General features: G+C 51.0%; 10 protein-coding genes across 10 annotated transcripts; 7 read left to right on the top strand and 3 right to left on the bottom strand.

Annotated features, from left to right (window-relative positions):
* Positions 1–210: 210 nt before the first annotated feature.
* N7496_005138 (SURP domain-containing protein) lies at positions 211–1,896 on the top strand (the record flags this gene model as incomplete). Its single annotated transcript, XM_056698067.1, has 3 exons — positions 211–298; positions 352–405; positions 470–1,896. 3 exons carry the CDS (start codon positions 211–213, stop codon positions 1,894–1,896), a joined length of 1,569 nt encoding a protein of 522 aa, XP_056556592.1.
* A 676-nt stretch (positions 1,897–2,572) lies between these two features.
* On the bottom strand, positions 2,573–3,461 carry N7496_005139 (Sas10/Utp3/C1D family protein; the record flags this gene model as incomplete). The annotated part of the gene is made up of 3 exons (XM_056698068.1): positions 2,573–3,001; positions 3,060–3,226; positions 3,281–3,461. The coding sequence occupies 3 exons, from the start codon at positions 3,459–3,461 to the stop codon at positions 2,573–2,575; spliced, it is 777 nt and encodes a 258-aa protein (XP_056556593.1).
* Positions 3,462–3,902: 441 nt separating this feature from the next.
* N7496_005140 (ketopantoate reductase family protein) lies at positions 3,903–5,147 on the top strand (the record flags this gene model as incomplete). The annotated part of the gene is made up of 1 exon (XM_056698069.1): positions 3,903–5,147. One exon carries the CDS (start codon positions 3,903–3,905, stop codon positions 5,145–5,147), a length of 1,245 nt encoding a protein of 414 aa, XP_056556594.1.
* A 100-nt stretch (positions 5,148–5,247) lies between these two features.
* On the bottom strand, positions 5,248–6,825 carry N7496_005141 (uncharacterized protein; the record flags this gene model as incomplete). The annotated part of the gene is made up of 5 exons (XM_056698070.1): positions 5,248–5,569; positions 5,657–5,771; positions 5,829–5,946; positions 6,015–6,611; positions 6,682–6,825. 5 exons carry the CDS (start codon positions 6,823–6,825, stop codon positions 5,248–5,250), a joined length of 1,296 nt encoding a protein of 431 aa, XP_056556595.1.
* Positions 6,826–7,226: 401 nt separating this feature from the next.
* coq4 (ubiquinone biosynthesis protein COQ4) lies at positions 7,227–8,203 on the top strand (the record flags this gene model as incomplete). The annotated part of the gene is made up of 2 exons (XM_056698071.1): positions 7,227–7,434; positions 7,554–8,203. The coding sequence occupies 2 exons, from the start codon at positions 7,227–7,229 to the stop codon at positions 8,201–8,203; spliced, it is 858 nt and encodes a 285-aa protein (XP_056556596.1).
* A 302-nt stretch (positions 8,204–8,505) lies between these two features.
* On the bottom strand, positions 8,506–9,190 carry N7496_005143 (DNA-binding protein; the record flags this gene model as incomplete). The annotated part of the gene is made up of 4 exons (XM_056698072.1): positions 8,506–8,789; positions 8,948–8,958; positions 9,023–9,114; positions 9,167–9,190. The coding sequence occupies 4 exons, from the start codon at positions 9,188–9,190 to the stop codon at positions 8,506–8,508; spliced, it is 411 nt and encodes a 136-aa protein (XP_056556597.1).
* Positions 9,191–12,079: 2,889 nt separating this feature from the next.
* Positions 12,080–14,427, top strand: N7496_005144 (uncharacterized protein; the record flags this gene model as incomplete). The annotated part of the gene is made up of 5 exons (XM_056698073.1): positions 12,080–12,261; positions 12,321–13,277; positions 13,334–13,509; positions 13,572–14,021; positions 14,081–14,427. 5 exons carry the CDS (start codon positions 12,080–12,082, stop codon positions 14,425–14,427), a joined length of 2,112 nt encoding a protein of 703 aa, XP_056556598.1.
* A 446-nt stretch (positions 14,428–14,873) lies between these two features.
* On the top strand, positions 14,874–15,233 carry N7496_005145 (uncharacterized protein; the record flags this gene model as incomplete). Its single annotated transcript, XM_056698074.1, has 1 exon — positions 14,874–15,233. One exon carries the CDS (start codon positions 14,874–14,876, stop codon positions 15,231–15,233), a length of 360 nt encoding a protein of 119 aa, XP_056556599.1.
* A 23-nt stretch (positions 15,234–15,256) lies between these two features.
* N7496_005146 (uncharacterized protein) lies at positions 15,257–17,002 on the top strand (the record flags this gene model as incomplete). Its single annotated transcript, XM_056698075.1, has 3 exons — positions 15,257–15,812; positions 15,960–16,624; positions 16,679–17,002. 3 exons carry the CDS (start codon positions 15,257–15,259, stop codon positions 17,000–17,002), a joined length of 1,545 nt encoding a protein of 514 aa, XP_056556600.1.
* A 1,330-nt stretch (positions 17,003–18,332) lies between these two features.
* Positions 18,333–20,704, top strand: N7496_005147 (guanine nucleotide exchange factor SEC2; the record flags this gene model as incomplete). The annotated part of the gene is made up of 3 exons (XM_056698076.1): positions 18,333–18,340; positions 18,401–19,007; positions 19,073–20,704. The coding sequence occupies 3 exons, from the start codon at positions 18,333–18,335 to the stop codon at positions 20,702–20,704; spliced, it is 2,247 nt and encodes a 748-aa protein (XP_056556601.1).
* Between the last annotated feature and the right edge of the window lie 92 nt (positions 20,705–20,796).

Raw genomic sequence — 20,796 nt, forward strand, 5'->3', positions numbered from 1 at the left:
TATAGAAGACCACCCAAATGAAAGCGGAGTAGGCAAGGAGTGTACACAAACTCGCCGCACGCGGGAGTGCTGCACCGCCACATCACGGGCCCAGAACTGTGGCTGGTGGGTAGCAAGCTGGTGTGGCGGGTGCCGTGGCGTAGTCAGCACCTCATTGAGCCTGGAGGTCGGGAAAAGGTGCTCTCCCTCTAGTCGCAACATCAACCAGCCATGGAGTCGTCGAATGGAAATACTCCCCTTCCGGAGGATATGAACAAGCCCCCGGAGGGTCTGGTCCTTCCTCCTAAGGATATTCGAGGTTCGTCCCTGACCTTTTACACGCGAGAGAATGCTGCTAACCATGTTTTCCAGCGATCGTCGAAAAGACCGCGGGCTATGTCGCGCGTAATGGATCCGTCTTCGAAGGTGAGAAGACCTACCATCATCCATCAGACGAATTGCGGGCTGACTGTGAAACTTTTCCATCCAGATCGTGTCCGTGATAAGGAAAAAAACAACCCTAAATTCTCCTTCTTGAACGCCGGCGACGCCTACGAGCCTTTCTACCAGTGGCGCCTCACCGAGATCAAGGAGGGTCGTGGAACCGCAGTTTCAGCAGGACGGCCTGGCGAAGCTGTCGCTGCCGCTGAACCCGAGAAGCCCAAGGGACCCCCCGAACCCCCCGCGTTTCATTTCTCCGCGCGCATGCCTATGATCAGTGCGCAGGATCTGGAAGTGGTCAACCTTACAGCGCTTTACGTCGCCAAACGAGGAAAGTCCTTCATGACGGCATTATCGCAACGTGAGGCTCGGAATGTCCAATTCGACTTCCTCCGGCCTCAACACAGGCTCTACCAATTCTTCACTCGCCTAGTTGATCAGTACACGATCTTGCTGCGGTCTGAAGGCATTGACGAGGCCACCACCCAGCAAAAGCGTATCGCCGAGCTTGAACACAACGTCAAGAACAAATATCATATTCTGGAGCGCGCGAACCAACGGGCGGAGTGGGTGAAGTACCAAGAGCAGCAGAAGCAACAAAAGGAGGAGCAAGAAGAACAAGAACGCATTGAGTATGCTCAGATCGATTGGCACGACTTTGTGGTGGTCGAGACGGTCTTGTTCACAGAAAGCGACGACCAAGCAGAGCTCCCGCCGCCAACGTCTCTCACGGACTTGCAATCCGCCTCCTTGGAGCAAAAAGCAGCCATGTCCCTCAACCCGCTGCGCATCGAAGAGGCCATGCCCACCGACCTCGACAACCCCACCTACTATAATGCCTATCCAGCTCAACCCGAACCTTCTTACCCCATCCCACAGCCCTCCGTCTCCCCCTACCCAGCCCAAGCAGCGGCTCCATACCCGCCCCCAGCCATGGACTATGGCAGGCAATACCCCCCGCAATCAGAGGTACCGCAAGCCCGCACAGAGTCGCCAGTGCCTGTACCGGGTCAACCTCCAATGCGCATTCGCTCGGACTACGTGCCCCGAGCCCAGGCCCGTCGCCAACAAGCCGCGGGTGCCACTGCACTTTGCCCGAACTGCCACCAGCAAATCCCTGTCGCCGAATTGGAGCATCACATGCGTGTGGAGCTGCTCGACCCGCGATGGAAGGAACAACGTGCCAAGGCCGAATCTCGCAGCGCCACGACCAACTTGTCTACTGTCGACGTCGTCAACAACCTCAAGCGGCTTGCTAGCCAGCGCAGCGATGTCTTTGACGCCTCGCTTGCGCCCGATCCCGAGGAGGAAGCGCGCCGCAAGCGCATGGCTATGGGCGCTGCCCCAGATGGTTCCCTTCCTCCTGGGGTGTCTGCACCACCGGGTCCGGCTGTTGGCCCTGGAGGAGTGCCCCGACCTCAAAATACGAATATTGAGGACCAGATTCGGCATTTCCACCAGCTTGCCAAGCAATGATCTGATAATTTAGATCGAGCAATTTGACGACAATCGAAATTTAGCTTATCAGCTAGAAGGTGTGCCTTGGCACGGTGTTTTTCTATGCCCTTTTCTCTTCACGTATTGGTTCGCATCTGGAGTTTCGGGGTGTACTTTTTTCTATACGTCTTTGCGAGTATTCGGATTGGAGAATGGATATGCTCGTTTGTATCATAGCTTTACCATTTCTAACGCTACTATCAAAAATTTTGTCTCTGATGAGCGTTATTATCAGTATTTGATGTAACATGCCCTTTATGATCCATCTTGAACTCTAAGTAGTAGTTCCAAAGACCGAAATGATACAGAAAGTCGCTCCTCTTGGCAGCTTTATGTTGCTGGCATAACTACGGACGACAACTACAACAACTGAGAAGTCTACATCGAGTAGAGTCTCATGCAGCCGGGTTGATCTGGGCGTCTAAGCTCGATAACAGACTATGCAGCTAGTTGAGTTGGTGGAAAGCGGCAATAACATCTCAGACAGCCGGCGCAGATTACGATCCGACTGAATTTGTAATTCCATGGTTGCTGGGTATCTATGAACTTCGTGATATACAAATTCTTGTAGAGCAGGCTGGTCTGTCCCGGGACGAAATGCCGTGGATAGCCACTGATCAAATCGCACCACGAGACATATACCATAAGCCCGTATCTATTTGGCCTCCCTGGCCTTGCGAGTCTCCTCCTTCTTCCGCCGCCTATCCTTCTTCTGCTGTCTGCGCTCCGTCTTGGTGGCCTTGCGACTAAGCATCTTGCCACTACTCCGAGACGTAGTCTTGTCTTCGTTTGACTTGTTCTTCTTCTTTTTCTTTTCCTTGTTGTCGAATTGGATGAACTCCTCACCTGTTTTGAATTCCTCAGCTGCGCCTTCTGCCTCCATCTCTTCGTCGGAATCATCGCCCTCGGCACTGGACTGGGCAGTAGATGGCACAGCGCTGGAGACAGCCTCAGATTGAGCTGGCGAATCCTGTACAGGCGTAGAAGCAGCCTTCTTAGCGAGCATGGCGGCTTTGATTTGAGCACGCGCCCGCTCTCTAGCTTCCCGTTCTGCTCGCTCCAAATCGATCTTCTCGTTGCCAGCCTGTTCATGTTCATCAGTATGCTGGTTTTTACGCCGCTTGCATCACAATATTACTCACCAGGCCATGTTTAATGAAGCGCCCCGCAGCTGCCTTATCGAGGACCATAGTGCGCTGCTCAGGTTCGGTTTCCAGCGCCTTGATCTTGTCGAAGTATTGCCTAACGCGGGTGATTTCCCGGAAGACCGGGTGCTGCTTTGCCTCCACACCCCGGAGCCGTAGATAAGCTGCAAAAAAGGTTAATAGATGTCTTTGATGATGATTTCAAAAGCCCAACTTACAGAAGATTAATGATTCGAGAGCATAGGTTATCAGCACGTGAATTTTGGCCTTGTCCATGATGGGCATATTCTTGGACATTTTGTTCAAAGAACCGGCCAACAGCGGCTCCAGGACATCCTGCAAATCGTCCACATTGTCGTCCAGCTGCTCCAGCAGCGGTAGCACATTTGCGGTATCCATGGTGATGTAGTTGTTGGTGTCGACGAAAAGTGCAGCAAGAAAAATTAAGACCGGTGTAAATGAGGCGGTGGGTCGGGCGGTGGAGATCAGCGGGTCCGATCATTCGCGCATGGCGCTGCTGCATTTCAATATTTCCTCGGCGCGCAACGAACAGAGCTACCAGGTCAACTTGAGAAGCTCCGAGGCTCGATTCGACAATACGAAGGACAAAATGTCAATTTAAAGACTCCGCGATCATCCGAATTCCTTACGAACCGGTTTTTTTTGAGCAGAACCTCCTCCTATCATCATCCGATTCGTCGCTCGGGGAGACATCTTCCCCGAAACACCTTCAAAGTGGTTTTACAAATACTCGGGCGCCGCCCGCTATGGCGGAGCGGAGTGGTCAACATTTGCATTCAATGTCGAGTACAATTAAGTGGAGGACCTACAACAAGATTCATGTCGACATGGGTGCAAGATGTCGAAGATATCTCTCGCGAGACCAAAACGCCCGGTCTCACGGGGCGAGTGCACATCATCGGTCTCGGAAATGCAGGGACATTCATTGCCCACTCGCTTGCGTCACGACAATCACCGCCTCCAATTACCCTCCTTATGCACCAAGCCTCATTCTACCATGCGTTCCGGCGGAAGAAGCGGAGCTTGGCTGTTAACTACAACGGCCTCGACGATAACAGGACGGGCTTCGATGTCGAAGTTTTGCACGATAAAGTGTGGCACAGGATACCTTCAAAGGATGAGCAACTCGAAGCCAATGAGGACCCTGATGTTCTCGAGAGTGCAGAGGATGTGCCTGAGGAGGAAGGACATATCGAATGCTTGATTGTCTGTTGCAAGTCATATATGACCGAAAAGGTTATCAGAGGGGTTCGTCACAGACTGAGCCCCGATTCGACTATCCTTTTCATTCAGAATGGTCTGGGCATTATCGAGAAGCTTAACAAAGAGATCTTCCCGGACGAGAAGAGTCGGCCGAACTACATGCAAGGCGTGCTCAGCCACGGTCTGAAGAAACAAGACTCCTACAAGGTCGGCCACGTGAATGTTGGGTCATTGATCCTCAGCCCGGTGGTCACTGGCCAGACCCCGCTGATCGAGGCCGAGAAGGACACACACTGGGCTCCTACAACAAAGTACCTCCTACGTCTTTTGACCCTCACACCTTCGCTTGTCGCTACTGCCGATACGCCCGCTGGCATTTTGCAATACCAGCTGGAAAGACTGGCCGTTGGCTGCGTTCTCGGCTCTCTCGGTGCGATCCATGATTGCAAGAATCGCGAACTTCTGCACAACTTCCCAGTCTCTCGCACCATGCGACTGCTTCTCTTGGAGATCTCCAGTGTGATCTGCGCTCTCCCCGAGCTGCGTGGCATTCCAGGCATTGAGGATCGGTTCTCACCAGAGCGCTTGCGCCGACTAATCCTCAACGTTGCCTCAAATCGCCCCGAGGACACCAGCTCAATCCGGAACGATTTGCACTACCAGCGAAACACGGAGATTGATTTCTTGAACGGATGGATTGTGAAGCGTGGCGAAGAGCTAGGCATGAAATGCGTGCTGAACTACATGATTCAACAGCTGGTTCTGAGCAGGATGTATATCATCAATCATAGGGAGGCCAGCGCCGTCCCGATCGATTTCGATAATGTCATTCTCTCCGGTGACAAGAGCAAAGATGATTAAGGCATCAGAGCTGCTTTGATTCTTTATGCCCTAACGGCATCATTTCTATTCTTCGTGAACATATCTTTTTCCAACTGCTGGAGGATACCAAGCCTCCTTGTCACAGGTCAATGGCCTTCAGGGCGCTCTCGCAGATCTCCTTGATCTGAGCCCATCGCCGCAACAGCGTCTCCCCCTTTTGGCGATGAGCTTGCACCACTGCATTCGATTGCATCGCCGATTGCAACGACTTCATAGTTGCGTCCGCCTCGGTAGCATACGTCCGAATCCATCCCTTGATGATGGTTTCCGACTTCTTCTCATCCACCCCCTCGGTCGAGCCCTCGAGAATGTGGTTCCTCCAATCCTCTTCATTCATGTACACTAGAGCTGCCGCAACTTCGGTGCGGTAGCAGACCCCTTGGGAAATCAGTTGGTAGTTACTGGCGAAATAATTAGCGGGAGCTTGAATATACCAAGCCTTGGATATACCAAATCGGACATGTTTTGCAGAATGTCTGATCACTTACCCGTAGTATTGGTTCAGCCACAGCTCCTCTTGCTTGTCGGCGGTGTTGAGGTCGCGGAAGATGACATCGTCAAGGTAAAGGCAGTCAGAGTCATTCTTCTCCAAGAAGAACCCATCTAGAGATGCGTATTGCCATTAGCTCAGTCTAGCAAAATCATGTATTGGTGTCTCACATTCTGCCAGAAGGAAGTCATTCGGGTGACCACCATAGCTCATGTACACCTCGTCGCCCTCCTCGTAGTCTTCGGTTGCTCGCAGGGTGTACCCATCTTGATCGAATTTGACATCACACTAGTTCCAAAGTCAATCCACAACCCTCTTTTAAAACCTCCCCAGGAGAGACGGGAAAAATGACATACCTCAACATCCGAATGATTGAAGTAATCAGCAAAAGGCAACATAGCCATAGCATCATTCCGATCTTCAGGTGGTTCCTGGCCCGCGCCAACCCAATAGAAACTTCTCGTGTTAAGAATGAGCCAATGATACGAGAAAGACCGCCAGTCAGTATCAGGCAGTGCAGTGGTGACATCTGCCCACGCCTTGCCTAGACGAAGTTCCTGGCCGAGCAGAAGATTCCGGTGCTCGCTTTCATACTGCTTGAAGGGGTTCCCCTTGTCAACCGAGTTCCACCGCCCAGAGATACAAGGAGTAAGGAAGTTAGATTGGCTTGTAGGACCGCTGTCTTGGCCACTTGCTTCACTGTCGGGCCAATGAAGACCACCGAGCACTTGGGGCCACAGAATTGGCAAGCTATCTTCAAAATCTTGACGGGTAGGCCAGGCTTTGCGCCATAGTTCGTATTCTGCCAGCTCTTCCTCACTTCCGTGGGTAAAGTAGGCTGCCAGGATAGTCTGCACGGCAGTGCCTTCGGGGAACTGGTCCTTGAAGGAGGAAGGGATCTTGTCCATTGTCAGGATCACGCTGGTGGGGACTTGGACAACGGCTTCTCCTTTCTTCAGGTAAAGATTTTTGTCAGCTTAGATATTCATATGATGCCTTGATTGGTGAGGATGATGTTCTTACCTTGATTTTTCGAGTGGCTATCATTCCCAGTCCGCGACCTGGGAAACGGGCTGGGGCGACGCCAAAGGCTTCGACACCGCGTTCCATAGCCCATTCTGTGAAGGCCTCGTGGTCCTCGCCGGGCCACCACTCTGGTCGTGACATTTTGATAGAGTAATTGCTTTTTATCAAGGGACGAGGTAAACCTTGTGCAGGTTAGCATCTGTAGCAAGGGCAGTGTTTGATAAAAACGAACAATAAGCAAGTTTGAGTTTATTAGATATGCTACGGTGATTCGAAAGTGATGTTATTGGAAAGAACTGGTCATGATTCAGGAACGGAGATGTTTCCTAGTTCTTCACTTCTTCACAGTAATAAGTTTGGTGCCGATCAACAAGTGAGGGCTGGCCAATGTGGAGCAACTTATCTGTTATCGATAAGAAATAATTTATCGCCGATTACGGCAGCCCACAGCGTCCACTGCCGCCCTCTTCCCGGATATCAGACCACTCCAGTACTCTACAACCGAATGATACTCGGTGGAATATCGGGTCTGAGAACACATCATGTCGGTTCTAGGGAGGCGCGGAGCTTGCGAGCTTCGAGCTTTGGCTTCTTCTAGCTCAACTTATACTGCGAGCGCTTTGCGGCCCTTTTCTAATCTCAACCGGCCACAGCCAAATTATCCCGGCCATGTCCCATTGACTACTATTGAGCGTGGTGCTCTAGCTGTTGGTTCAGCGATTGGGTCTCTGATTAACCCACGAAGAGCAGGTATGCTAACATCCTTCCAGCTGAAAATCGCAAGCTCCACGGTCATATTCGTGCCATTGGCAGCTCCCGGTTCTTCTAGATCTACAAATCATCGACTTAAACTAATCTCCCCACCCCAGACCTAATTGCAGCCCTCGGCGAAGCCACCGCAACTCCATACTTCATTTACCGTCTCCGAGACGCAATGCTCTCCGATCCAACCGGTCGACGCATCCTCCGCGATCGACCCCGCATCACCTCCGAAACTCTCCAAATGTCCTACCTCCGCACACTCCCCGAGAACTCCGTCGGCCGCACATACGCTACTTGGCTTGACCGCGAGGGCGTGTCCCCAGATACTCGCGACAACGTGCAATATATCGATGACGAGGAATGCGCCTACGTTATGCAGCGGTACCGCGAGTGCCACGACTTTTACCACGCGGTGACGGGGCTGCCGATCTTCGTGGAGGGCGAGCTTGCGCTGAAGGCGCTGGAGTTCTTGAATACACTTCTTCCCATGACGGGTCTGAGTTTGTTTGCGTTTATTCGGATGAAGCCTGCTGAGAAGGAGCGCTTTTTGACGTTACATTTGCCGTGGGCGGTGCGCAGTGGGCTGGGTAGTAAGGAGTTGATCAATGTTTATTGGGAAGAGGTGTTGGAGAAGGATGTGGATGAGCTCCGGGCTGAACTCCATATTGAGCGGCCGCCGGATTTGAGAGAGATTCGGAAAATGATCCGGCAGCAGCAGAAGCGGGAGAAGGAGAGACAGGGGCAGATGTCGAGCTAAGGCATTCTGCTTGCGACCTGTTGCGAGGGTCCTCCGTCCTAAGGAGAATGTGTACGATTATAGTTTGGCCTGTAGAGAATATCCCCCAGGTGCCAAATGGAACAACAGCAATATCAGAAAGAAGAATTCAATCCGTCCAGGACAAGAAACCAGACCACAAACGCCTGAGATATATTTTGAGGAAGACCCGGACAGGGTGATCCAAAATGCGATAAGAAAAAATCAGGGAATTATCCAAACATTCAAACACACAAGAAAATGAGCCAGGGCTAAGCGCGAATCATGATTATCACTCAACTCTTCTACAGGTCGAGCAAATCATCATCGTCATCCCAGCCGCCTTTGCGCCGGCTAATCACAATCTTGTGTTCCTCCTCTTCCTTGCGCTGGTTCTCGGCCACGGCGTTGAGGAGCTCCTTCAGCTGTTCCTCGGTCACCTTTTGGCGGATCTGGCCAGTCTGGGCTAGCATCATGAGTCGGTTCTCGATATCGACGGCACGCGATTCCTTGACGAGGCGGATACGGCCGAGACGATCGGCAGCGGCGGGGTCGAGGATTTGGCTCATGATGGCGGCGCGGCGGTCAGCTATGATAGCGATAGGTATTAGTTTTTCGTTCGGGTTATATGAGTTGTATATTATGCGGATGTGATCCAACAAAGCGAAGGGAGAGTCCCGAGGAGCTTGCGCCGCTCAAGTCTTGCGGGATGTGGACGGTCGGTGGGGTGAGAGTGTGGTCACATACATTCAGCTTGCCTGTATGGTAACCATTTTATTAGTCTCTTCGTAGTTCGCAAAAGCCGTGGGGCCGATAACTTACCTCCTCTGGTCTTCCTGGCCACCTTCTTGGCTGGGACCTCCGCGCTGGCCGCCCTGCTGCTGCTGGAGCTGCGCAAGGCGAGCTCGCCTGATCTATGTGATTGTCAGAAGATGAGCTGTGGCGATCATGGGGGGAGATGCGGACCTCTTCCAGCTCTGCGTCTGCCATGGTATCAGTTAGTGCACGTGGATTGGTGCTTGAAGTATGAAGTGGTTTATTGGAGGGGAACCGTTAAAGGCGTGGACGAAGATTGAATTGGTTCCAACCCCACTTCCAAGTTCCGCCTGAGGCTGCCACGCGGGGGCGTCATTAGTCCAACTATTTGTATACACTAGACTGCGATTCTAAGTTTCATAGCGACTATTGTACATGTAAAGAGAAATAAATACATAGAAGAAATTGATTCATGTCACATTCCCTATTCTAGACTCTAAGGAGTACCTGGGATACTAATACTAGCTCGCCGATTGTGAGAGTTTCTTGGCTACCGATGCCATGTCCCTGGAGATGGATATATATATTGGCAGACCTTATTTTAGGATACTAATGAGTAAACATAATTAGAACATAAAAACTACCTAAATTCATAATATATCTTACCGTATTACCAAGAAATATATTATCGTATGTGAGATTAAGCAGCTAATTCTATAGAATGGTGGAGTTCACTTCCTACCTACACGACCTAATTGACTTGGAATTCCATATTTGCGAAAGAGAATGACTTATTATCAGCGATGATCAAAGTTAACAAATGGCAACATGCGCAGCAGATTAAGTGAAAAGGCAGCCGAACGCATCGCTCGCGAGATGGGAGGCTACGGTATGGCAATTTTCCACTAACGAAAAGTATTTGATGGACTTTCATGCGCTACGATGGGGACAAAGCTCTAAGTTTGGCCACGAAGGTACACTCCTTGAGAATGCTATGAATCCTACGCCTTATGAGGACGAGTTTGCCATTTACAATAGGGTCATTTATAGGGGCCAGGTCTCGAATGATATCTCGTCGAGGGGGCGAGATGGCCGGTATCTTGAATATCTGCCATGATTCACTATTTTCTGGCCTCCGCTACAGCTAAGTAGATGCGGCGAAGATTCCAGGATTTTTTGCATCGCAGTTACAGTACTCTAGTTCTTTCTCTCACAACCCTCGAACCAACAGGAAATCATTATTCCAATACACAAGCTGCAGAGTCTGCAAAGAAGACTATTCTTAAAGTGCTGGAAGATGTCAAGATACTTTGCTCACAAGCGAGGCATTAAGAGAGCTTTATCACCGAGTATATTCTGTGGAAAAGGCGCTAGGTAGATTTGAATGACATTTGGGAGACCAGAATCTTCTACTCTCACTATTAGAGTTCAACATCATCTTGGGAGGGGAATTCAGAACAATCAACATGCCTATAGAAGATACCTAATGATCTAATCGCATGCTACCTGTTGTTCATTTCTGGTGATAATGTTTCATTCTCTTTGGCCAATCTAGGGCTGCTTCTTCATCAGAGATAGTCATCGAGGTGGAAGTAAATCTGGTGTAGCGGTCCAGTTAGCTGGTTGATCCAAGGATGGGAATTCAAAGTGAGAGTCACGGGGATTTCCATCGCCATACCCATGGGATTTTCCAATACATCCAGCCCCTCGCTCAAGAGCCGCATCTATATGTTCTACAAGACATCTCAGATATTCCAACCCGAGTTAATTGAATTACTGGTCCACTCTTTGAAAACAAATGAAAGGTTGTCAAACTCATCGCTCACAAAATTGAAGGATAGCATCACAATGCAAACCTGAAAGGGGTTGATAGACCTTTGCCCAATTGTTCCTGTCTAGGACCTGGAAAACGGCTAGTTGCAGGGACAACAATCAGCTTCCTATGACTGCTATCAATATTATGGATGGTGAAGCGCGACTTTTCCAAGAGATCAGGATTATCTTCGTGGTATTGCGAGTATTTCTATCTTAGATTTCTTTGTGCTGCATCCTTATATTCGTTAATGGCAGCTTAGTGAATGTGCTAATGGTTCTAACACGGTAGGCTAGCTAAGGCAGACATACGTTGAATTGAATGCTCTGTATCCATAGCCGGTGAATTTCACCTAGATCTAAACCAGGGTTCACCCACCGTCATAGAATTTCGAATATTAATTGTCCCACCCGGAAAAACTCCGAGTTCCTCATCCGGGCAGAGGATCTATCCTGGCGCGAGGTGAGATTTGCAATCTGCCAGTCAGCCCCATGGACCCTGAGTTTGGGGGCCAGAGGGGCGGAAAGTGGATGTTTGGTGTCGTGTTGGGCGAGTGGCGGACGTGTCGGCACGCCGCCTAGCAGAACTACAACAAGCCATCTTATAGTTGGTCTTGGCCCAAGCATCCGCGGAATTACTTCTCGATCGAGCTTAGAGCTCTCTTGGTACTCTTGGCGTCGGGCATGGACTTTCGGCCCTCCAACATAATAATGGTAATTACGCCCATTGCCGGTTGATTTGAGCATCCATAACGATCTTCCAGGCGATCCATCTGGTCCACTGTATAGTCTACAAACCGTCAAACCAAGTTTATACGCATGGTCCCTGTTCGGCCATGATAACTGGAGGATTGATGCCATAGATTGCAATTGATTCAGTGGCATAGAGCCCTCAGCCGCGGATTCAGGTTAGCACAATCAACTCCTTGAACACCCCACCGGCGCAGCCAGTCAGTCTCCAAAAGCATTTCGCACACCTACAGCTCAGCCACCGCCTCCTAATCACACGGCTACCCTGGACTACTGAAGAATTTTCAAATTGTGCTATCGCTTGGAGATTCGATGCTGTGGACTCCAGGAACTTGACAAATGAATGCGGTGTATTTCCTGCAGAGACATAAGCCAATTCTACTAGCTGCTTGAAATGCTTCATTTCGGTTAGAGTGCCGAGACTTCTTTAAGATTAAATGCCGAGACTTGGATATAATAGGCGGTCTTTGGACTGCCAGTTTTGTGTTTAATAATTTCGTCTACAGTTTTGAAACTGCGCAAGCAAGTCAATAGTTATTTACGCTACGTCAGGCTGCAAACATGGCGCTGGGTTGGCTTGGCCAACGTCGCATCGTGGCCAGACGGTGGAATGCGTGGGTGACTTTGTTCATGACGCTAATGCTTGGGGTAACGTCCAACGCAGCTGCGCTGGCAACGAAGACTCTGCAGCCACGCGCCCCAATTGCTGATGGTATTGAACTGAGAGTGCTTCCTATTGGAGAGTAAGCCTTAACCGTGATATTTCTTTGACCCAGCTAGACATTTTTGACACCTAGAACAGTTCGATTACCTGGGGAGCACAGAGCTCTGACGATGCAGGCTACCGCAAGTACCTCCATGATATGCTCGACGCTCGAGGGAACGAAGTGGACTTTGTGGGATCAGTCACGAGTGGAACTGACCTCGCTGATAATGAGCACGAGGGACATCGAGGCGAGACCATCGAGGGGATTACTCATGATAGCCTGACTGGGATCTACGCCGCCACCAACATTGTTCTGCTCCATGCCGGGACGAATGACATGAAGGGTGATGTTGATGTAGCAAATGCACCCAGCCGTCTAGGGGACTTGATTGATTTGATCTTCGAGCATTCTGAGGATGCAGTGCTCCTCGTTTGTCAGATCATTCCCTCGACAACAAGCGCGTACCAGACTCGGATTGACGACTTCAATGCAGCGCTGCCTGCCCTAGTGGAGGACTATACCGCCAAGGGCAAGAAGGTGGCTTTGGTGGCGATGAACAAGGCCCTCACTACTGCTGATCTGGCGGATAACCTGCATCCAAATGATGGAGGGTACAAGAAGATGGCAGATGCATATTATGCGGCCATTGAGGCTGTTGATGAAAAGGGTTGGATCTCGAAGCCAGGTGAGTATCTCAGCCCGCCAACGAATTCAACGTCTTCAGAGGGTTGCAAGGCAACACCATCGTGGTACAATGTCGGCCGGATCGCAACTGGCGCCAAAGTTGCTACTTCTGATGGTCTGTTCCAGCCTTCGTGGTATAAGAAGGGTGTTATCGCGGAGGGTGCCTGCCCCCGAGCTCAGCTCCACTTTATGGACCTTGATGGGGATGGGCTGAAGGATTACGCTTGTGTTGATCCGACAACGGGAGCAACGGACGTCTGGCTTAATATTCCAGATGCCGATGGAAAATCCTCTGGAAGCTGGAATAAGCTGGGGGAAGTGGCGACGGGTGCAAAGGGGCGAGATGGCAGGGGGGTGATGTTTGCCGAGTGAGCATTCGCAGTTCTCCTTGGGGAAAAAAGGTGTCCTGCTAACCGTATTCTAGTTTAAATGGCGATGGCAGGGATGACTATATTTATGCTGACCCAGATACTGGAGACGTTTCAGCGTGGATCAATCGGTTGAAGAGCGATTCGGGTGTGTGGCAGTGGCAGTCGCTCGGCCGCATTGCCGGGGGAGTTGGTGCTACCAACGACACTCTTCAAATGGTGGACATCGACGGTCAGCGATTTGAATACCCTCTTTGAGACTATAGCATTTACTGATTGACTGGACAACTGTAGGTGATGGAAGAGCTGATTTCTGTCTCGTTAATCAGAGCACTGGGGAAGTCACCGGTTGGTTGAATACCGGGGCGGATGTTATGCCTGATTACTATAAACTGGGTGTCATTGCCACTGGAGGCTCTGCTGCCCCGGGAACAACAGTGTACTTGGGTGACTTTACAGGCGAAGGAAGAGCCGACTATATGATTGCTGGCGAGGGGGGCAAGGTAAAGGCAATGACCAATCGGCTGCGGGAAACCACTCTCATCCCCCGGTGGTTGGACGCATTTGTTCTTGCAGAAGGGCCCGATGGTGCTGAACAAGACCAAGTCCGCCTGGTCGACATGACCGGTGATGGCAGGGTAGATTATTTGCTTGTGGATGAGACAACCGGAAAGGTCACTCTCTGGGAAAACAACGGCACTGGAGGGAAGTACCAACCTGGAGAAGGGGTTATCCTATGTGACTGTGAGTCTTGCAATCTCATTCCTGGTCGACGGGAGTTCTCTAACCCGGTGGTATCTTAGTGGATGGCGATGGCACTAGCGATTACTTCTGGGTTGATCATACTGGCAAAGGCTGGGGCTACCTCAACACAGGCAAAGGCACCGACAACTGGAATGACTTGGGGCAGATTGCGTACGGGGATCACAAGCGGGAGAATATTCGAATGGCACGCCTGACATCAAGCAAGCGTGCCGATTATGTGGTTCTTGATGAAACCACGGGGCAAGCCGAGTGGTTTGAGAACTTGGGCCCGGATCAAGGCTGGGGCTGGAGGTCTCGCGGGGAGATTGCAGCAGGTCCCAAAACCACCATCGAAACCCAGTTTGGCTGGCAGTTCAAGGCCAAGAACGTACGATTCGCCGAGTAAGTAGTTGATCTTTTGTTTGAACAGTTCGAGTTGGCTCATCAGATTTGTTTATTCAGTTTGGACGGAGATGGTCTCGATGACTACGTCTACGTAAATGACCAAGGAGCCACTGTCATGTGGCGGTTTCGGGGCCTTGAAGCACCGTTCTACGAACCGGCCAAGTTAGTTGCAGATGGAGTGGGTGTTCTCGCCCAGCAAGTCCAATTTGCCGATACCAATGGCGACGGTCTGCTGGATTACGTGGTAATAGGTAGCACCACTGGGAGTGCGCGGTCCTGGCACCATCTTGGCTTTCGAGATGATGGTTCCATCCGGTGGAATACGCCGCTCAGTTTCGCGGACGGGGTGGGTACCCCAGGACGGACGATCAGAATCACAGAGGCAAGTGAACTTTTGATATACCTATAACCTGTGATTTCTTCGCTAACCTCACGTCTTCTGTTCAGATGACCGGCGATAAGCGTGCAGATTATGTGTCCATCAACCCTGACAGCGGCAGCCTCAGGCTCTGGGAAAACCGCTGTTGGACCATCCCAGCTGGTCTTGACGATGGCTCCAATTATTCTGAAGATGACGACGGTGTTGATGCCTTATGGACATGGCTGCACTTTCAGGGCTGCAGTAAGGACCAGCAAAAGGCAATTAAAACAGCCCACGAGGATGCGGAGACCATGGCTGACCTGGTCAAATCGATTGACTTTGCCAACGACCACGGGGCTATGGAGTTTTTGGACCACCTGCGCTTAACAAGGACTACCAGGACAGCATCCAGGCTATCTTCAACCATATTTCCACCTTCAGACTAAGTGACGTGTGGCCGGGCTACAGGATGAATGCGCGATGCAGCACTGCCCTTGATGAAAAGTATCAAGATCGATGCCAAAACCCCGGCCTGGCTGCGTACACCTGGAATACGAAGACTGATGCTGAAGACCATAACACTGCCCCGAGGTACAACAAAGATGACGCCGTGTCCAATATGCATTTCTGCGACCAGTTCTTCGAATACAAGGCATTGGATACAGTCGTAAACAAAGAGAAGGATAAAGACGACTTCAAATGGAGATACAATGTTGACAAATACAGAAACCAAGGTAAACGCACCGTGCTGATACCCTTGCCTAGTCACCGAACTAATCTTACACATCTAGGATATATCATGCTGCACGAATTTATGCATGCCAGCGTTATGACCTACAAGCAGAACAAAAATCGCTGGATAGCAGATTACCGCATGCAGATGTATGAGTACGAAAAACAGACGGGTTCCCCACCCCGCTATAAGAGGAAAATAGTCGTGCACGATATCTATAAGCCGTACTACTGCAAAATCCTTGCCCGAAGTGCCAGAGAACATATTGTCCAAGACGCCATCACCTTAAACGGTTAGTTAGGATCATCCCATTCCCTGCAGTTGAAATTATCAACGCTAATACAAAATCCCCATCTCAGCTGATAATTATGCACAATACGCCTTGTGTTTGTTGATCCCCATCTTACTATCCAACCAACATGAATTAACCTATCTATAGCAAAATACGTCCAGTCAAAGCTGGCCGATAAGCAGTACCCATGGTTGCCTCTCGCCGATACGGAAGCATTGACCTGGTGGGAAAAAAGCAGCGCCGCCCTGTTTTATGACACCGACGGAACGTACGGAATCAACCTCGATGCTCTCCCTACTGATCTTACCACCAGCGATGATGGAGACTACTCGGCCCACGATCTAGGGGATGACGAAATCATCATCTCCTCAGACCAGCCTGATACAGACGTAATTACATCCCAGTCTGATTATACAGATTCATTCAATAGCCAACTCGCGCTATGGAGCTCCTTCGTTCATACCCCGGATCCCGATTGCGCCAAATCGGGAGACTCCGCCCCAGACGGTCGGTCGTCCTTCTCTGTGGATGACGCCGATGCCAGTATCAAGGATTTCTGCAGTGACACGAACCTGTACAACGTGGTTTTCACTCCACCTATTAGCCAGGGCACCGGGCAGACTAAGGATGGTAACACCAAGGCTCTCGGCGCGAGTGGGAGCTACGAAATAAATGGCGGTAAAGACAAGCTGTGGGTCGGTGCCTACTTTGCCAGTGGGAGTTGCACGGGAATGTATACCTGGCCACCAACTGGCGAGGGCCTCCGCGATACCGACCTCTGCCTGGATAGGTTTAGGGCCATCATGAATGGGGTATGTGATATTCTGATCAGAGAGTGATCACCCCACACTAACAAGCCCTGATAGTGCGATGAATCTACAACAAAGGCAAAGTACGGAGGAAGTCTGGATGAGACCTGTCTGGTCTACCAGGTCATGGCCGTGGGCAGTGATGAGTCTAATCCCACAGGCACCATCCCCAGCGGGAACCATGGCGACATCAAATGCGAAGACACGGACGGCTTGGTTGGAGGGAAGGAAACCTGCACCTGCTGGTACGAGAACCTTCCAGATCAAAGGGAAGTCTTTGGTCTCCCCAAGACTGGGGGTTGTGAAGATATTGACTTCAGGCCGGCATGGACCTATTCCGAAGACCCTGACTATCGGCCTGAGAATATTGTGCCGTCTTAGGCATACCTTTTTTTAATGTGTAGGTAGATTGATTGAGTAGGCTCCTTATGGGAATGAAGCTGAAGACATATAAATCCGATGGCCGAGGATGGCTTTTTTTCTGCGCGCCAGTGCATAGTAGATCACACCAAGTCCTCCATTATTGTGTAATCATGCTTGAGTGCGTTATTTTTGAGAGAGGGACGGGAAGATAGAGTACCTCAAAAAAAGAGGCACGGTAAACGAGGTCTATCTAAAAGTAAGTCGCAACGTAAATAGTATTATAGGGTAAAGTGCTCCGTGCTCCTTATGTTACGGATTGGTGCCTCAGGATTCTGCCAAAGCGGTGGCGGTTCGGCGTAATAGATCTTGCATAAGTAAGCATTTATGATTTCACTAACTAGTTAGTTAAATTGCTTTGCCGAGCAAGGCCATGTGCTGCGCCTCCGCTAAGCGGGGGCAGAGCTGTACTCCGTATAGTCCAGTCCGTACGTCCGTACTGTCCATACCCCGTCCTCTTAGCGTAGCGTATTGAATTCCTAGGGCCAGCTGGGCACATCATCAGCCGGGCCTAAGAACTCCGATCGTCCTAATTACCCGACTAACAAGGGATCGATGAACAGTGCGCGAGATCGGCTGCGAACTTCCGGCTTAGTCGCGACGGAATACGGAGAAGTAATGTCCATCGATACTCACTAGTATCGATTCAGGCGGAACCTTAGCTGCTTAGGCTCGCGGGTGGCCAAAAATGCCGATTGGGCTCCCGCCTGGACCTGGTGAATAGGAAGAAAATCAACATGATTATTGAACAATACACAATGAACTACAGTATATCTATGTCTATATTATTAAATTAGATATTTATTTAGATATCCCTAGCTATCTGTTGTGTCCAAAAAATAAACTGGATTCGTCGCTCTGCACGTTCGCGGGTCGATCACCTGCTTCCGGTGTGATAGCATGACTAAGCGCCCTGTTCGCCTCACGCTGCGACCCCCCGATCTCTCTTCGCCTCTTGCTCGCCATCGGTGGAGATAACACCCACCGGAGTCTTGAACTTGTCTATTCTCTTTCTCTACAATCCTTTCTGTCGGTCCTTTTCGCCCACATCTGACTCTCCCTCCTCGACCGCCGTCGTCCGGTCTCCTCAGCACGCAAACCTCCCCGATCCGAACGCTTGCGGGGGTTGCCTCTACTCTTCGATCCTTGGCTTCCATTCAGTGAATGGATTCGGAGACTCGGTATATTTCAGTGTGCCTTTGGGCTTGATATCGATTGTGGTGACAATTGGAGAACAAGACCCCGGCTATCGCAACCTACATTCCTTCAACGCCGTTTACGTCACTCAACAATGGCCGAGTAAGTCCTCCGAAGGAAAGGCGATTGCGATGCGATTAGGTTGCTAACCCGACATGTCAGTTTAATTGCCTTTCAAACATACCATCATAGTAATCTGCTTCCGCCGTCCTCGACCATGATCCCGCGACACGCCCATAAGCGGTCTCTGTCCTCCGAGCATCGGGCCCTCTCCCCGGACAGGACTGTGACCAAAGCCAAGTCCACGACCAATCTCTCCGACGCCGTGAACCAACAGCACCCCAAGTTCGAAGAAAACAACTTCAATACCTTGCAAGACCCGCGATTGGTCATTCCCTCGGAAGTTTCGTCTTCAACGTCATCGTCTCATCACCCCGACTTGAGCAATGAAGTGGCCGCCCTCAGCGTGAAGCTGATCCAAGCGATCAACAACCAGACCACTTTGGATGACAATCTAGTTGCCACGCGACAAGAGCTGGAGACCGCATTGGGGAAAATCCAGGCCCTGGAATTCCAGAATGAGAAATACCGAAAGGATATTGCCGAGAAGGTCTATGTCAAGAAAGCCGATGCAGATATCGAGCTTATGCGGTTAAGAGGTCTTCTTGCAGAGGAGTGTGCCCAGCGTTCGAATGCGGAAAAGGCGAAGAAGTCAATTGAACAGGAGCTGGAGACTCTCACGGCTGATCTCTTCGAGGAAGCCAACAAGGTACGTCTTGGTGATTGCACGTGTTTTGCGCTTGCCCGGAGGAGACGGAGCTGACCGTTTTCTAGATGGTTGCCGCAGCTAAGATCGAGCGTGAAGCGGTCGAGAAAAAGAACGAGCAATTGCGCTCGCAGATCAAAGACACAGAATCCCTTCTCGCATCGCATCAAGATCAATTAGCAGAGCTTAAATCGGTCATACAAGGAATGCACCTCTCCAGAGATGACTTGGATCTCCGAACCAATGCCTCCACCGCGCCTCCATCTCCGGCCGGTCCACCACAATTGTCAGGCTCTTCCAAGCAGGACCTCGAGTTTGAGAATGCTACTGCACCCATTTGCAACCCTGAAGAGTTGATTCCTGGGCCGACTTGCAACTTCCCCGACATGATTCGTTTGGTGTGCCGGACTGATCTGCTGGCCTACGAAGACTTCAAAGAGTTGATGACGCTTCCACGGAGCTCGAAGCCGCCAAGTCGGGCGGGCAGCGGCTCTTACGCTGGCCTGAATGTCATGAGCTTGGCGAGTTTTGCGACTGGTGGATCCGCCTCGACCACTTCCTCGCCTACTAAGGGCGTCACGCATTCTCCGAATGGAAGCCTCTCCTCGCAGACGGGCTCGCATATCCCATTGAAGGAAACACGCTTCTACAAGCGTGTCCTCATGGAAGATATCGAGCCGACATTGCGACTCGATCTTGCCCCCGGTATTTCATGGCTTACCCGGCGTACAGTTCTGAGTGGTATCTGTGAAGGTACCCTTGTTGTGGAGCCCATTCCCCCAGCGAGCAAGAAATTCGAGTTCCCATGCTCTGTTTGTGGTGAACGCAGGCCCGGTGCGGAGACCGAGCGTACTCACCGTTTCCGAACCTCAGATAGCGAGACGGCCCAGCGGTACTCTCTGTGCATTCAGTGTCTGGAACGTGTTCGTTCATGCTGTGAGTTCACTGGCTATCTGCGCCTGATCCTCGACGGCCATCTTCGCGCAGGTGATGTCGATGAGGAGAAGGAGATTTGGGAAGAGACTATCCGTTTACGGGAACGCATGTTCTGGTCTCGCATCGCAGGTGGCATCGTTCCGTTGGTCGCCGCACCCGTCGAATCGCGATCGGATCCAGAAATCACAGAGACGAGCATCAGTGTCCCCGATGATCACCATCTGCACCCAGATAACGCCGTCGTGGACTTGAACCCCGTTGATGTATCTCCAAGGTCGGAGATTCCTCATATTTCTCAACCTGTACCCCCCGAAACTGTTGTCCAAGATCACGAAGTGGCCAAACCTATGACACCTGAAATCCCCCATCTTGATCGGCATGGTGTCGATGACTCTGCTGATGAAGCGCTGCAAAGACGCGGCTCCGTTGACTCTGATGTCAGTATATATGAAGAGGCTAATGCGGAAGTCGCTGACGGCAGTGAGGAGACTGTCACTGGGCAGATTTCGGCTACCCATGAAAACGAAGACACCGAGGCGAGCTCTGAAACCATGACTCCTGTCAATGAGCCGCACACACCTACTCAAGAGCAGGAGCCCGAAGTCAAGGCTGACATTACGGAGCCTGTCGTCCAGCCACCGACGCCCACTCATGAAGTCGAAGGCACCGAAGCCAACGTCGACGCTGTGGAGACTATTGCTGAGCAGGCGTCGTCTACGCCCGAGCAAGGAAAGACCGAAGCCAACGGCCGAAGCAGCTCATAAGCTGTATTGATCTTGTTTCCAGGATCAACATGAGTACGACGATCACACGGCTAGCCCGGTGTTTCATGACCTATCTGACGCATTGCCTGCAT

Source organism: Penicillium cataractarum, assembly GCF_028827025.1.
Source record: "Penicillium cataractarum strain IBT 29864 chromosome Unknown utg000004l, whole genome shotgun sequence".
Taxonomy (NCBI): Eukaryota; Fungi; Ascomycota; class Eurotiomycetes; order Eurotiales; family Aspergillaceae; genus Penicillium; species Penicillium cataractarum.